We start from the raw sequence: 17,718 nt of genomic DNA, 5'->3' as shown, positions 1-17,718 counted from the left end.
TGGTCATGCCCTTAGAGGAGATCTTGGTCTACACTTGGGAAGTTTAATAGACCATCTCCTATCCCTGACCACTTGTCTGAGCCTGAACATATGTCTAATTGGGCTACATGAGCCATATTTTAATACTTTATCATTAAAATTTATTTTAAATCGTTCTAATCAGGCAGTAAATTTACCAATTTAGTGAACGGAATATAATACAACCAGCAATTTGATTCAATTTAATACACATTCTCCCAATAGGTGGTAGAATCGGTTCAACCATATGCCATAAATGTCTAGCGTCAGAATAACTCTTTATGTAGTTAACCTTCATGTGATAATGTATCCCAAATAAAAACAAATATATATTTTGAGAATGTCTAGAAGAATTCGGTTGCTCTGAGTGTATACACTGAACATACAAAGTACTGGTAGGTCTCCGGCTGTGAAGGTCGCTTCAATTATCTTCCTATCGGATACATCCACACCAGCATGGTGATATCCCACACCATACAGCACAAGATCTGCAATGATATTAGTAGATGAAACCACCTTTTCCATATCAACAACTATAAAATGATGTGAAAGAAATTAACTAACTCCACAATTTTGTCTGATTGTTCTATACTTGTTTTTATCTTCAATATAAAATTGATGCTTAGACAAAATATTTTTAACCGAAACTCTCTGCTCATTTTTGTCTTTTGAAAACTCAGGAGAAAATATTGTAACTGATATGTAAATGTTTAGTCTAAAAGCACTATATAAAATCCTTCCTATTGTATGGAGAGGAGCATTTGCCATTTTGTTACATGCGAAGTGACACCCGTATGTCACTTCTCTGTAAACCGACTTGCTTAAGCAAATAAATATACATGAATCTGGAGCAATTGTTTGACGTTAAATTATCCACAACAATTACAATTCTCACATTGATATCTTATACTCTTAAGTAGAGACAGCAAATTGAATGATCTCAATAGCATTAGGGTATGTTCACACGCTTAGCACAAAACGTCTGAAAATACGAAGCTGTTTTCAAGGGAAAACAGCTCCTGATTTTCAGACGTTTTTTATTGAAACTCACGTTTTTCTTGGCGTTTTTTACAGACGTTTTTGGAGCTGTTTTTCTAGAGTCAATGAAAAACGGCTCCAAACTCGGTTTAAGAAGTGACATGCACTTCTTTTTCACGGGCGTCTTTTTACGCGCCGTTCTTCGAAAATGAGACTTTAAAAAACTGCCGTATTTCCCATTGAAATCAATGGCAGATGTTTGGAGGCGTTCTGCTTCCGATTTTTCATCCGTTTTTCGGGACGTTTATGGCCCGAAAAATGGCCGAAAACAGGTAGTGTGCACACACCCTTAGAATCAGGAACCTACCCCGCAGTTTTGCATCTTTTACGGCATTAGCAGCCATCAGAAGCCTGGAAAAATAGGACACAAAAATATTTGAGCTTGCAAGTTAAAAGAATAAGATTGTTTTAATTAATACATATTGCATATACAGTCAAGAAATGTGCAACTTAGCACTTTTATTAAATATATTCACTAGTTGTTTCTTGCTGCTGTAATTTTGTTTGATTTTTTTTACTCTTTTCACTGTAGAAAAAGATCTCACATAGGGACCTACACAGGTCTGTTATTCTTGTTTTGTACTTCTATTTAGTGCAATAAAACAAGATACGGCTCATTAACACCTTAATAGCTTTTACAGCCTCAATCATTAAGCACATGTAAACAAAAGTTAAGTGGCTATCAGCGGCACATAAATCCCTTTTATGGTTAACACATAGTTAAAATCTACTGTGTATTTAAATAAAATAATGAGATGTGTGGATTACCTAAAAAACTTTACGAAAATACAGATCACACCAGCTAAGATCCACTGTGAACCCAAAATCTTGTCTTCTATGTTGGCAACAATGTAGGGAGAAGGGTACACTGTTACACGTGTGGTGTTCTTGTAAAGCGATTATTCCTTTTTGGAAAAAAGTGTTTGAAAGTTTCTAGGATACTGCACAGGGAGATACCCCAGATCCTGCATGGGAATTCTTACATTTGGGAGGCAATACAATTCCTAACATATATAGGGTTCCCTTGTCACATATTTTTAATGCAACTAGGTGGTTTATAGGGAAGACTTGAAAATCTACTAGCCTTAAAGGGAAGGTGTCATGATTTTTATTTTATTTTTATTATATTGCTTTTAATAAAATATAAACAAAAATTGTATTTATTAGTGTTGTCACGTTCTAATTTTTACTGTGTTCAAACTTTTACTTCTCTATGGGGCTGCCATTTTTTTTATCATCTCTGTATGTATCGATTAATGATATATACAGAGATGGAATACGGCACATACAACCCCATAGAGAATGCGAACGGGAGCCGTTCCATTCTCAGATGCGTACGCCGTCTGTGTGGGAACGGCGCATGCGCCGCTCCCACACAGACCAAAACGAAGCTCGTTCGCAGAGCGAAATCCGGCGCCATTTTCATGTGGACTGGAAGCCGCTGCCGGACAGTAAGATGAAGACTTCCGGCCGCAGCTTCCGGCCATATGTTCAGGCGCAAAGGAATAGGAGCATAGACCAGCGGAGGCGACGGCGGTGGCAGGTAATTTATGTTCGTGTATGTGATGTGTGTATTATGTTTGTGTATGTGATGTGTGTTTATGTTCGTGTTATACTGTCTGCTGAGCCCTGTATCTAATCCTCCTACACTGTGCAGTCGCTCAGAAAATGGCAGCACACAGTGTAGGAGGTTTGAAGCCATTCAAACCCCTCGTTCTCCTGGCACTAGCCAGAATAAGGGAGGGGGGATTGTGTGAGGACACTAGAGGAGAGTGTGTCCACCCCAAATTTGCAGCATAAATCAATGAGGTTGCTTTACCACAGTGACCATGCTGCAATTTTGGGAACTGCTCCCTCTAGTGCTCAGCCCATGGAAATGTTATAAATTAGAATCTAATTTATAATATTTCCTGACTTGTGAAAAAAGAAAAAAAATTAAAACAATGTGTAATCACTCAAATACTAATTGTTTAACTGAAAAACAATAATAATAATTTCTAGCGACACATTGCCGTTAAATTGAACAGACATTATATCAATTTTGGGGTACATAAAAGTATTTAATAACTTTTTATTAAATTTTTTGAGGGAGATGAGGTGACCAAAAAAACAGCGTCACTGCGTTAAATTATTTTTTTTTACTGCATTTACTGTGCAGGTTAAATAATGTTATATTGTAATTGTTCAGACTTTTACAGACGCGGCAATATGAATTATGTTTATTATTTTTTTTTTACAATGCTTTTGGGGAAAAATTTAACTTAAAAAACCCCTTTACTTTACTCTTTTTTACCTTTGTTATTAGTATTTTTGAATTCCTAGTGGACTTAAACCAGTGATTGTTGGATCCCTTGCATGATATACTGCAATACTAATGTATTGCAGTTTATCGTAATTTTGAGTGTCTCCTATTAAGCCCTGCCGGAGGATGGCAGATCTGGGGCCTTCATTAGGCCCCCAGGCTGCATAACAACCATCGGAACCCCGCAATTGGGTCGCCTATGAGATTCAGAGTGGGTCGCCTCCTCTTTCTTACGGCTTGGATGCCACGGTCACTATTGATCGTGGCATCTAAGGGGTTAAACTAGTGGAAACCCGCTCTTTACAGTGAAGTGTCGACTGTATCATACATTCCCCTACCCAGCTATGACGTACGTTTATCATCGGCAAGGGGTTAATTATTGATAGACTTCAGGTATCGATGTGTTAAGAAGTCCAACTGTGCTGAATATTTACACACACCATAATTAGAGGTAAAAAAAAAGACCTATTAGTAGTGGCAAGCCTACTGAATGGTGGTTTACAGGTAGATAAATGTTATATTCTACATTGTGGAGAGTAAAAACAAAATGAAAACAGCAATAATGTAATTAAGATATATTACAAGGATGCTAGATTTGTGGTTTACTATATAGACAATGCTAATAAAGTGGAGTTGCACTTTAACTATTTATTTTTCAGTTATTTCTTTTAAAGAGGCTCTGTCACCACATTATAAGTGGCCTATCTTGTACATGATGTGATCGGCGCTGTAATGTAGATAACAGCAGTGTTTTTTATTTAGAAAAACGATCATTTTTGACTGAGTTATGACCTATATTAGCTGTAAAGGATCTGCCAGACACAGCTTCTGTGTCAACGCCCGTGGTTACTCACTCTGCACCTGCTCCTAAGTCTGGTCGAGTGACCCCTTCTTCCACCAATCAGCCTGGGAGGCTGAGGAGTGGGGAGCATATCACAGCCTGGCCAGACGGAGCTAGCTCCCGCCTTCTGTCTATTTATACCTTCACTTCCTGCTCCTCCTTTGCCTGTGATTCTTTCAGTCTGTTTCCTGGCTCTGCTGCTGCTGCTTACTACTTGTCTTCTGCTTCATATTGACCCTGGCTTGACTGACTATTCTCCTGCTCTGCGTTTTGTACCTCGTCCACTCCTGGTTTGACTCTGCTCGTTCACTATTCTCCTGCTCTGCGTTTTGTACCTCGTCCACTCCTGGTTTGACTCGGCTCGTTCACTATTCTTGTTGCTCACGGGGTTGCCGTGGGCAACAGCCCCATTTCCCTTAGTTCTGTGTACCCTTGTCTGTTTGTCTGTCGTGCACTTAGTGAGCGTAGGGACCGTCGTTCAGTTGTACCCCGTCGCTTAGGACGGGCCGTTGCATGTAGGCAGTGACTGAGTGGCGGGTAGATTAGGGCTCACCTGTCTGCCTCCCTACCCGCCATTACATTAGCTTTATGCTAATGAGTTTCTCAATGGACAACTGGGCGTGTTTTACTTTTTGACCAAGTGGGCGTTGTGGAGAGAAGTGTATGACGCTGACCAATCAGAGACGCTACAGAAGTGGTCAGGATTCTGAATACACATCACGTCCTGGCTGGAGGTAATGTATATTCATTGTCAGGACACTGCAGTAATGTTAGTGTTTGTGTATGTGGCTGCACATAGCGATATAGCTATATCGCTATCTGCAGAGTAAATGAATGGAGAGAAGTGTATGACGCTGATTGGTCACTGATTGGTCAGCGTCATACACTCCTCTGTACAACGCCCACTTGGTCATATAGTAACACACGCCCAGTTGTCCATTGAGAAACTCATTAGCATAAAGCTAATATAGGTCATAACTCCGTCAAAAATGATCGTTTTTATAAATAAAAAACACTGCTGTAATCTACATTACAGCGCCGATCACATCATGTACAAGATAGGCCATTTATAATGTGGTGACCGAGCCTCTTTAATTTAACATTTATTTTATTATAAAATTGTGGGTCCAAAGATGGACATTCATTGTTATTTATAGACTAGGTGTAATGTGATTTAAGATAAGTCTTGTGGAAGAAAAAAAAACAAAAAGTCTGATAATAGGTATTAATGAAAAGCCTCATTCAGATGGACATATTGTACCTGTGTTTAAAGGCCCATTTACAAAGACCAATTATCAGGTGAACGAGCGTTCATATGAACACTCGTTCCCGATCATTGCCCTGTGTAAACAGGGCAACGATCAGCTGATGAACGACACTTTGTGTCTCCCTTATTTCCTCATAGATTGTAAGCTCTTGCGAGCAAGGTCCTCACTCCTCTTGTTTGAATTGCAATTTAGTTTTGTCAATATTTAAGGTCTGATTTTGTCTGTACGATGTACCCCCTGAACTGTTATGTGCTGTGGAATATGTTGGTGCTATATAAATAACAATTATTATTCTTATACGCTCGTACATCGGCTGATCTTATAGTTTTATGCAACAATAAATACTATCGTTGTCGGAAGCACATCTCCCTGTGTAGTAACGGTCGTCCCGCCCCCATACATTATTGACCGTAGCTCCTTGTAAAAAGGAGCAAACGAGCGCAGATCAACGAGCTGTCTTGTTGATTGTGCTCGTTCTTACGGCCCATATCAGGTCATGTAATAGGACTCTAACTGTCCGTTTTCTGGACATAACACCCGGACACCCCGTGATTTTACGGCATAAAGATACAGCCATATAACTAAGTCCAGTGCCAAACAACCACAGAGGGACTGGGTGTTACATTCAGAATACTGCCGCTACATGGGTTAAATACACTCTTCTTAATGAGGCAGAACTCATTTAGACAAAAACAGATTAAACATTTTAAAAAACATTTTATTGCTCAGTAAGAGAAACAAAATGTCAGCCTTGCAGATATGACACCTTTTAATGGCTAACAAAAATAAATGATGTTAAATAGCTAGATTTCAAGAAAACTGAGGTCTTTCATCAGGCATGCTATAACCATGGCTATAACCATGTTATACCATGCCCAATGAAGAGGCCTAAAAAGTCTCAAAAGCTTGCAGCTTAACATCAATTATTTTTTGTTAGCCATTAAATGGTATCATATCTGCAAGGCTGCCATTTTGTTTCTCTTACTGGGAGCAATAAAACTTTTTTCAACTGGCTAACACGGTACAAAAACTTTATTTTTTTAAATCTTTTTAGAGACATTCATTGGTTATCCGGACGTAATTGTGCTTCACAATTGGATTTTTTTCTACCATTAAGAATACAGTATTTTCTACTATTAAATTATTAAAGACAAACCTCTTTTTATGTTCAATGCTCAAGATAAACTTTGAATCTTTTACAAGGATAGAAGCTGCTTGTTGAACGCCTTTCCTTGTGGCACAAAACTATGAGAAAAAAATTGATTTGGAAGATATGCTGAGAAACAAGGGTAGATCTGAAATAAATGACAGATTTATGCTTACAACAAGTGTTGGCTTCTGATCAGAATAGGTCTGTATAACACCTGCTATTTTATAGTTAAGGGTGAGGTCAAATTTAAATTCAGTTTGATTACTGCTGTTTGGAAATCCCAGAACTACTTTTCGGAGTTTCACTGGTCGGTGAGATTCATCTATTTTCATACATATGGCGGGATACTTTCCATCTGAAAGCCATTCTGCAATCTAAAATATAAAATAGTAAATAATTTCTTTATTGTTGATAGAAAGACAATTCTTGATGATTTTTTTTTTGTGGATAATAATCACGCTTATTATTGGACATTTACTAACAGGGCAGTTATTGTCTTATAAAAAGGGCCAGTTGCCATACCACTGTTTCCTGGTTGGATACCCAAATGTTCAAAATACAGAGTCAGAAATATGTACAAGTACTTCTGCAGTTTATGTTTTGTATGGACAAAGACTTCGGTGAGTTATATTTAGACATACCTGTGTTAAGAACATCCTGGCATTGTCTTCTATGTTTTTACACAAGTCTTATTCCTGAATTTACTGCATTTTGCTAGAAGTAACTATATTTAGCACACCCCATCCCACAACACCGTCTTCCACCTGTTATATAATAACACTTCACTGAACTTAACTAAAAAATTGTGTTGAGCTGGTTATGTGAAATATTGTCCAAGCTCCTACCATATACACAAAGGGAAACATTCACTATGTTGTTACCTTAGAATACAGATGCAATATTATGTCAATGGAGTAAGTAGAGGGGTTGTTGTCATCACCTTCAGCCCTCTTTTAACTGATGGAATAAGTGCCGTAAATGGCACATGTGTTATGTCAATGGTGCACAGGGCGCCAGCAATTGGAAATTTAAATTTGCCATGCCTGATATATTGCTTAAGTTGCTCATGGGAATAATTTGACCAATAGGTGTATATTAGGGAATTACTGTAAATGCTGTATCTACATTAAAACACAATAGTTGTAATCCGTGTCAAGATTTTTATGTCATCCATGTCAATATTTTTACAGTTGTATTGTAATACTATAGAAGTGGTGCACTGTGCTACATTTTATGAGCTCTTAACCCCTGGCCTGCCCAGCTATTTGCCTATTGGGCCGTGCATTATGAGGGTATGTTCACACGAGGTCATTACGTCCGTAATTGACGGACGTATTTCGGCCACAAGTACCGGACCAAACACAGTGCAGGGAGCCGGGCTCCTAGCATCATAGTTATGTACGATGCTACCGTGTTTCCCCGATAGTAAGACACCCCCGATTGTAAGACGTATCGGGGGTTTCAGGGGGGTCGGCTAATATAAGCCGTACCCCGAAAGTAAGACATATGTCTTACTTTCGGGGAAACACGGGGGTATTGCCGCCTCCTGCCCACTTCCGCGCCGCCCCCCTCTCCATACGTCACCGCGCCGGATATATCCGTCCTCAGCAGCTGCTAGTTCGCGCAGGAGGACGGATATATCCATCCTGTGATGGCGCGGGTACTGAGACTGTACCCACGCGATCAGCGGCAGGAGCACGGCTGTTATACACAGCCTGGCTCCTGCTGCAACTGCCGGAATCGAAGCGCGCGCCGATTCCGGCAGTTTAACCCATTAAATGCCGCTGTCAATAGTGACAGCGGCATTTAATGTGTTTGACAGAGGGGGGAGCTCCCTCTGTCACCCGATCGGCGCCCCCGCAAACAAATCGCGGGTCGCCGTCGGGTTTCCATGACAGCCGGGGGTCTAACAAAGACCCCCAGGTCTGCCTTCAGCATCTGCCTGTTAGGCGATGCCGGAGGCATGACCTAATAGGTTGCCTGTCAGTTTTACACTGACAGGCAATAATGCTTCGGTATACTAAGTATACCAAAGCATTATATATGCGATCGGCACATCGCATAGTGAAGTCCCCTGGTGGGACTAAAAAAAAAAATGTAAAACAGTTAAATAAAGTTTGTGAAAAAAATAAAAATAATAATTAGACAATTTTTTTCCAATATAAGACATACCCCGAAAGTAAGACATAGTGGGGCTTTTGGGGATAAAAAGAAAGTAAGACACTGTCTTACTTTCGAGGAAACACGGTAGGAGTCCCTGCCTCTCCGTGGAACTACTGTCCCGTACTGAAAACATGATTACTATATACCTATGGTAGAACTGGGAGGCCTTTGTTAGGCCCCCAGTAGCCATGATTACCCATTAGCACTGTGATCACAGCTGCTACAGCAGGAGTCTAGCTGTCAATCACAGCTTCTGTGCCCATGTGATCTTCATGACATACCTATATGTCAAAAAGCCTATATGTAAGTTATGGTGCCTTAAGGGGTTAAAAATAAAGTGTTTAGAGAAAAAAAATATTTTCCAAAACACAATGGACAAATTATTTTTTTTTTTCATCCCCCACAAAACCGTCATAAGAATGAGCATGGTGCAGATGCTGTACGGACCCATAGACTTACTATAGAGCCCGTACACCACTTGTTTGGCTTTCCGTGGAAAGACGATCAGAAACGAAGCAGCACAGCGCTTCTGACGCTTAGTCTTAGCGATCGTGGGGGTCTTAGTGCTCAGACCCCCACCGATCAAAACTTTTGACATGTCACTGACATGTCTCTATGACATGTCAGAAGTTTTTTAAAAGTTTAGTTACACTTTAACACATAAAATGTATAAATTATAGCTAGGTGACACAGTAACTTGTGTTGTACAATGGGATGAAATGTCATGACGCTATGGCTATCCGCATTATAATCCAGAGGTGACATCTAACTATATTGTAGCCAGAAGAACCTGTATAAATGCAGGTCATTCCACAGCTGTATCATTCCTGTGTTACTCTAGCTAGAGAAAATAACTCTACAGAAGTCAATATTTTCAGTATTATCATTTTATGGCGAATAAGACCTACATCATCAGCATTGGGAATTGTTGCTGAAACTGCCACAAAGCGCATAGGCGGAAACTCTTCTGGATTTGTTGCTGCAAAAGATAGAGAGGCCTGCATTGTTTTCATTCTGCTCACAACAACTTCAAGAGTTGCTCCTCGGCTTTCATCTTTCACTGTGTGCACCTATACAAATGGTAACACATTAATAAGATTATGTACAAATACGAAATATTTCAAAGAAAATTATTCTCTAACTTACAGACCAAAATACATTATAGAGGCCTATGTATGAAGCTCTGTGGTGTACTGTACTTTTGTTTGCCCAGGTCTAGATTTTCACAAGCTCTTATATAAAATTATATTTATGGCTCAACCTCTGCGGTCTTTCAATACAGCAGCCAGTGGTGCAATGTTATTGAATGAAAATTTATTAAATTACCATTATAATGTAAAATAACATTTGGACTCCTTTAGCCACTTCTTTTTGCTATTAGTTATATCCGTGTACATTTATTAATATTTTCTCCCATTTTGGAATATGTTGCAGTTTGTAAACGAATCAATCATCGCTTACCATATATATGTATTATTCCTCTTAGATAATGTCCTGATTGCAAAATAGTGCAGCAGAAGTATTTGTTTCAGTGAGAAGTGCACAAATAGCCCGAGGTATCAATACTCATCTACAGTGTGTGTTAGACATAAAAAGACAATTACCTCATCTATGAGAAAGAGACGTACAAGTTGAACCAAGGTATTGTCCCTCCATTTCCTTGTCATACTATCCCATTTCTCCTGAAGGACATGAAGAAATAGTTTATGTAGTTTACAGGGAGAGAGAGAATGAACTATTTTATGCAGCTGTTTCCTCTAAAGCCTCCTATAGATGTATGTGTTTGATGTGAAACACTGAGAGACTCGGACAGCCAGAAGTGCTTGTTATTGGCCGGTTACACATCCCAATTATCAGCTTGGAATGGGCTGTAAAGTCAAGCCAGTGATAGACAGCTACTGTATATGATAATCATTCATCAGCTTCTGAGGAAAGGAGGCGGGATACCCTTTTGAACACATTTAGGCCTCATGCACACGACCGTAGCCATGTGCACGGCTGTGATTTTCGGGTTGGCGGGCAGCAGAGTGTCACCCACGAGCCGCCCACAAATCGCGGGCCGTGCACATGGCCGCGGTCATTATTTTCAATGAACCTAGACCAAACTCTGCCGTGTGTAACTGCACCCTTATAGCATTACCCTGAATGGGAGTTTTATTAGGCAATCTCACAGATGAAGTTGAAAGGAGTCTGTCCTCGTGAAACTTAGGTAAGAAGCCTAGAAATAAATGGCAAAAGTAAACAGAAGTTAAACTTGCTCAAACTCTTTCTAAGGGCTTGTCCACATGTAACGGAATTGATGCAGAAAATTTCTGCAGCAATTCCGTTAAAACTGGCAGACATTCCGCTGCGGTAAAACCGCACCGTTTCCTGTGTTGTTTACTGCAAAAAATGGTTCTCCTCTGAAAAACACAGCAATTCAGTCCACTTTCTGCATCAGGAGTTGACATGCTGCAGTATGAAAAATACGCACCGCAGGTTAATATCTGCTCGGAAATTTTAATCAGCGTGTGGATGAGATTTGTTAAATCTCACCCACTTTGCTGCTACTGTATTCTGCTGCGTATTTTCCGTCCGCAATTCCGGACGTAAAATACTCAGCAATTCCGCTACATTTGGAGAAGCCCTAAGGCCGGATTCACACGAGCGTGTGCGTTTTGCGCACGCAAAAAACGCGGCGTTTTGCGTGCGCAAAAGGCACTTAAGAGCTCCATGTGTCATGATCATATGGTGCGCGGCTGCGTGCTTTTCGCGCAGCCGCCATCATTATCACACTCCGTTTGTATGTTTGTAAACAGAAAAGCACGTGGTGCTTTTCTGTTTTCATTCATACTTTTGACAGCTGTTGCACGAATCACGCACGTCACACGGAAGTGCTTGTGTGTGTTGCGAGTGATTTTCACGCACCCATTGACTTCAATAGGTGCGTGATGCGCGAACAACGCAGAAATATAGGACCTGTCGTGAGTTTTATGCAACGGACTCACGCTGCGCAAAAATCACGGACTGTCTGCACGGCCCCATACACTAACATAAGTCCGTACGACACGCGTGAAAATCACGCGCGTTGCACAGACGTATATCACCTCAGTCTGCCAAAATTTCTACAGATCCTGAAACAAACAGCCTTGTAGTAGTCTCGCAGAAAACACAGGGGTTAACTTTTTTCCTGAACCCTTCCACGTCTTGCTGGCAGGGACGAGGGGTAGAGCTTAGCATTACTGGTCTGTTGCAGACAGAGCAGTTAGGGAGGGCTCGTTTTCCAGCAAGTTGCCTTACTCCAGGAAAACACACACACATGTTTTGGTTCATTTTTTTGAGCCAAACATAATAGTGGACACAAAAGAATGGAGATGCATCAGTCTATTCTTTATACCTTTCTTGGATACACATCTAAAAAAAGATCTAAAAACAGCCACAATAAATTCATCAATACTGTGTGTGCAATCCTGGCCTTACAGCCAGACACAGGTTAATGAGAAGCGAGGGCGCGAAAATGTCTGATCTGGAACACATACAGAAGAATGCTTTATATTTCTCAGAGTGTGTATTTTCTACATTTAGGGTATGTTCACACGGCGGGGGTCCGTAACGGCTGAAATTACGGGGATGTTTCAGCCTGAAAACATCCCCGTAATTTCAGCCGTAACGGCATGTGCAGGTGCTTGAATGCCACGTCAATTACGGACGTAATTGGCGCTGCTATTCATTGGAGTCAATGAATAACGGCTCCAATTACGGCCAAAGAAGTGACAGGTCACTTCTTTGACGCGGGCGTCTATTTACGCGCCGTCATTTGACAGCGGCGCGTAAATATACGCCTCGTGTGAACAGACAAACGTCTGCCCATTGCTTTCAATGGGCAGATGTTTGTCAGCGCTATTGAGGCGCTATTTTCAGACGTAAATCGGGGCAAAAACGCCCGAATTACGTCCGTAAATAGGCCGTGTGAACATACCCTTAGTGTTTCTTTGAATATCGTTCTTCTCAATAATTGTCATGCACTCTAGAACGTACACGAAATAGAGTTATTAGATATTATATGCTGTTTACACCCAATTGCCTCACTCTATGTGGTAAACAATGACTAAATTATTATCTAAATTATTTTACACCCTTAGCAGAAATGTGTAAACCCTGCAAAAATACTACCTGCTCAAACAAGTTTTCTATAAAGACACAGAGCAAAGATTTGTGCAGGAATTTTCATCCCATAAATTTCCATACTGTATTGATCTAATGCCTGTGTTATTCCTCCAATATACTTACAGGGGTTGTCATAATTATGTGAGCATGTTGTATCTCAAATAACTCCTCCACATCTGTGTCTCCTGTCAGCTCCTTACAGAGTAATCCAACAGGTTCAAATTTTTCTTTCCATTCTTCAAATCTTTGGCCACATAAAGCTTTTATAGGCGCCACTGAAATAAAATAAAAATAATATTGATAGCACAATTACATGCTCTTTGCAGATAATAGTCTTATAGTGGTATGCTCAAAACTTTGGTGGAAATTACTACTAGTTCTACACCAGTTTCATAGAAAAGTCGTAAATGACACAAAAGTCGCATACATTTTTTTTTTTACCTTTGCGCCGCTCATGGCACTTTTCTAATAAGTGGTAGATTTGACTTTCTGGCTCATGGACGGCCAGAGATGCGCCTAATTTATTAAGAGGCTCTTGATAAATTAGGAGCATCTTACTCCAGCGTGTCATACAGTAAGACTGGCGCATGAAACGTCAGTCTTAATAAATTCCACCCTTTATTTTTATCATGTTACCCATCCCTCTTTCGTCAAGCAAAAAATGACTTCACATGCAGCTCCAGTGCCATCTATCTTAATTGCCTAAGTTATTGTATCAATATTTCAAGGGCATCACTGGATCGTGTTCACACCAAATAATTACATCTTGCCTTGGGATTAGATCACAGAATACCTATATATTTTAGGATTTATATAGACGGGGTGGACTGGCTATGCCCTGCCTACACGATTATACTATGCCCCTCAACAGGTATAACTCATGGGCCTTTATTATCCCAATTTTTTACTTTTTTATTTTTACTGAATTTTAATGAACACTTGTCAAAATAGTACACATATTTCTGCAGAAGATAAAAGCAGTTATAATAACATTTTGCATCCAGATATTTACATGGATAGTTGTTTTAACACATAAACAAAAGAGGGATAGAGAAAGGAAAAAGCAGGATCAAGATGTGCCCTATCTAGAGGGTGACAAATGACAGACAAATTTAAAATAGTAGTAGTTAGCAAACTGAGACACTAAGGGTATGTGCACACACACTAATTACGTCCGTAATTGACGGACATATTTCGGCCGCAAGTCCCGGACCGAACACAGTGCAGGGAGCCGGGTTCCTAGGATCATAGTTATGTACGATGCTAGGAGTCCCTGCCTCTCTGCAGGACAACTGTCCCGTACTGTAATCATGTTTTCAGTACGGGACAGCAGTTCCACGGAGTAGCAGGGACTCCTAGCATCGTACATAAGTATGATGCTAAGAGCCCGGCTCCCTGCACTGTGTTCGGTCCGGTACTTGCGGCGGAAATACGTCCGTCAATTACGGACGTAATTAGTGCGTGTGAACATACCCTAAAAGGGAGGAAATTAGAAGTTTAAATTACACAAGTTCTTAATGAGTTTAGAAGTGGTTGTGAAGTCCTGTCTTAGTAGGTCCTTGGGAGTCCTAGGCACTGGTGAGATGTGCAAAGCCATGTTCAGACATGGCAAAGTTTTTCCGCTGCAAATGTTGGTGCAGATTCGGGGCAATTATGCAACGAATCTGCACCAATATTTGCATATTTGACAGGTGGTTCAGACGTTGCAGATATCACAGAGGACTTGCTACAGATTTTAGTTTTTCCATGGCAAAGGCTGAAATCTGCAGTGAAATTCCGCTTCTTCTCCGCAATGGAAAGAGCATGCTGCGGAGGGAAAATTCTGCACCGCAGCCTGATATCCGCACAGTTATTTTCTGCAACGTCTGAACTGACTTTCCTAAAAATGTATAGAAAGAAATGAAAAAAACGGCTGCTGCAGAATTCCACTGCGGACTGTCCGAAGCGGAATTCAACAGCAATTGCGCCACGTCTGAATGTGCCCTAAAAGTAGGAGAGGTCTGAAGGAAAAGTAAGGCTATGTTCCCACAGACAGGATATCCTGCAGATCTTCTGCAACAGAAAATCTGCAGCAGAATGTCTAGAAAAACGCTATGTGCTGTGTAAATGAATGGGGAGAAGTGTATGACGCTGATTGGTCACTGATTGGTCAGCGTCATACACTCCTCTGTATAACGCCCACTTGGTCAAAAAGTAAAACGCCCAGTTGGTCATTAAGAAACTCATTAGCATAAAGCTAATATAGGTCATAACTCCGTCAAATATGATCGTTTTTCTAAATAAAAAACACTGCTGTAATCTACATTACAGCGCCGATCACATTATGTAGGAGATAGGGCACTTATAATCTGGTGACAGAGCCTCTTTAAGCTTATTGCTGATTTTTAATATCAGATGGGACCTGCACACAATAAGGCCGGATTCACACGAGCGTGTGCATTTTGCGCGCGCAGAAAACGCGGCGTGTCGCGCAAAAGGTCCACAAAAGCTCCGTGTGTCAGCAGCATACGATGCGCGGCTGCGTGATTTTCGTGCAGCCACCATCATTATGACACTCTGTTTTTATGTTTGTAAACAGAAAAGCACGTGGTGCTTTTCTGTTTTCATTCATAGTTTTGACTACTGTAGCGCGCATTACGCGCGGCACACGGAAGTGCGTCCGTGTGCCGTGTGCGGTTTTCACGCACCCATTGACTTCAAATTTAGGATATGTCGTGAGTTTTATGCAGTGGACATACGCTGCGTGAAAATCACTGACAGTCTGAACGGCCCCATTGACTAACATAGGTCCGTGCGAGGCGCGTGAAAATCACGCACGTAGCACGGAAGTATTATACGTTCGTCTGAATAAGCCCTAACTACAATTTATTTAACACAGCTGTAAATGTTTCGCTCTCTAGACAGTTTGTTTTACAATTGTAAACTTTTTCAGTGTAACCTCTGCAAGAGCTGTTCCTGCTTTCAGCGACTCAAGCTGCCCATGTATCAGATTGATGACCATTCATCTGAATAGCCACCATGTAATACTACATTATCCCTCCAGGGGTATTATCTAGCTGGCCATAGCTTCCCCTGACAAAATCACCTGTCTGATTGCTGTAGCTGCAAACTGTCATCATAGACAATGCCTTTAAGAACAAGTTTTTGCAAGTTATAGTGTCATTTTAGATAGCTTTAGAAAATTTAGAAGACCTGTCAGCATCTTCACTTTTATAATTATTTTCTTACTTTGGAAGGGAATTATGCTATAGAAGCGTGTTTACATGGAAGAGAACTTGAGGATATTGCTCTTCTGGGTAAGCAGTGACATCTAATGCAGGAATATGAGAGGAAGAAGCTGTTCATGATTGACCTTAAGGCTGGGTTCACACAACCTATTTTCAGACGTAATGGAGGCGTTTTACGCCTCGAATTACGTCTGAAAAAACGGCTCCAATACGTCGGCAAACATCTGCCCATTACTTTCAATGGGCTTTACGATGTTCTGTGCCAACGACCTGTTATTTAACGCGTCGCTGTCAAAAGACGGCGCGTAAAATTACAGCCTCGTCCAAAGAAGTGCAGGACACGTCTTGGGACGTAATTGGAGCCGTTTTTCATTGACTTAATTGCAGTTATCGTGTGCACATACCCTAACTGTAATACTTCTTGGGAAAAAATGGAAGTGTAGTTAACGCTACTGAATGTTTTGGTCAGTAGTACTATCTAGATTTCCATCTTCTTTCCAAGAAGTATCTACTAAGCGGTGGTGACCTGTACACTGTCCGATTTGGAAGAAGCTGCAACTGACATTTTCTTATATGCTCTGTTCAGTGTTGTGCCTGCCGTAGAACAACCATTTTAGGTAGCACATTACCTATTGTACTGCCTTTATTCTAGGGTATGTTCACACGCAGTGTTTTCAGACGTAATTCGGGCGTCTCGAATTACGCCTGAAAAAACGCCCCAAATACGCCTACAAACTTCTGCCCATTGCTTTCAATGGGTTTTACGGTGTTCTGTTCCCACGAGCCTTAATTTTACGCGTCGCTGTCAAAATACGGCGTATAAAAAGACGCCCACGAAAAAGAAGTGCATGTCACTTCTTGGGACGTTTTTGGAGGCGTTTTCATTGACTCCATTGAAAAACAGATCCAATAACAGCCGTAAAATACGTTGCAAAAAACGCGAGTTGCTACAAAAACTTCTGAAAATCAGCTGTTTTCGCCTGAAAACAACTCCGTATTTTCAGACGTTTTTGGTCACTGCGTGTGAACATACCCTAATTGTGATGGGGATTGCTGGACTATGAGGCGCAAAACCCTTTCTCTTTTAACCTTTAATGTGATTGGTGAAGCTACCTTTATAAGTGGCCTGGAATTGAATCATATATGATTTCTATCGGTTTTCATACTTGTATTGGCTTTTTGTGTATAAATAAACCACACAAGGCCTCAAGCACCAGAGAAATGCCAGTGTGACACTGTGACACTGATGAACTTCCGTGTCTGTATCTTCTCTCCGATGAATCGTTACCTGATTTGGACTCTGAAGCTGGATTCTAAGTGTATGTGCACACGATAACTGCATTTACCTCTGAAATTACGGAGCTGTTTTCAGGAGAAAACAGCTCCTGAATTTCAGACGTAATTGCTCGTACTCGCGTTTTGCGGGGCGTCCATTACGGACGTAATTTGGAGCTGTTCTTCATTGGATTCAATGAAAAACGGCTCCAATTACGTCCCAAGAAGTGTCCTGCACTTCTTTGACGAGGCTGTTATTTTACGCGCCGTCTTTTGATAGCGACGCGTAA

The 17,718-nt window shown here is 40.8% G+C and overlaps 1 protein-coding gene across 4 annotated transcripts in view; it reads right to left on the bottom strand.

Annotated features, from left to right (window-relative positions):
• Window positions 1-17,718, bottom strand: part of HFM1 (helicase for meiosis 1) — a 181,811-nt gene that overhangs the window by 88,894 nt on the left and 75,199 nt on the right. For all 4 annotated transcript variants that reach the window (XM_075833227.1, XM_075833229.1, XM_075833228.1 and 1 more), the window contains exons 9-15: window positions 13,050-13,201; window positions 10,385-10,462; window positions 9,689-9,850; window positions 6,791-6,991; window positions 6,624-6,712; window positions 1,364-1,407; window positions 405-506 (exon numbers count right to left, since the gene is read on the bottom strand). In XM_075833227.1, coding sequence (XP_075689342.1) covers window positions 405-506; window positions 1,364-1,407; window positions 6,624-6,712; window positions 6,791-6,991; window positions 9,689-9,850; window positions 10,385-10,462; window positions 13,050-13,201 — 828 coding nt within the window. The remainder of the gene's footprint in view (window positions 1-404; window positions 507-1,363; window positions 1,408-6,623; window positions 6,713-6,790; window positions 6,992-9,688; window positions 9,851-10,384; window positions 10,463-13,049; window positions 13,202-17,718) is intronic.

This window comes from Rhinoderma darwinii, chromosome 7, assembly GCF_050947455.1.
Source record: "Rhinoderma darwinii isolate aRhiDar2 chromosome 7, aRhiDar2.hap1, whole genome shotgun sequence".
Lineage (NCBI taxonomy): Eukaryota > Metazoa > Chordata > Amphibia > Anura > Rhinodermatidae > Rhinoderma > Rhinoderma darwinii.
The sequence above is the reverse complement of the archived record's forward strand: the minus strand, read 5'-3'. Positions and strand labels throughout refer to the sequence as shown.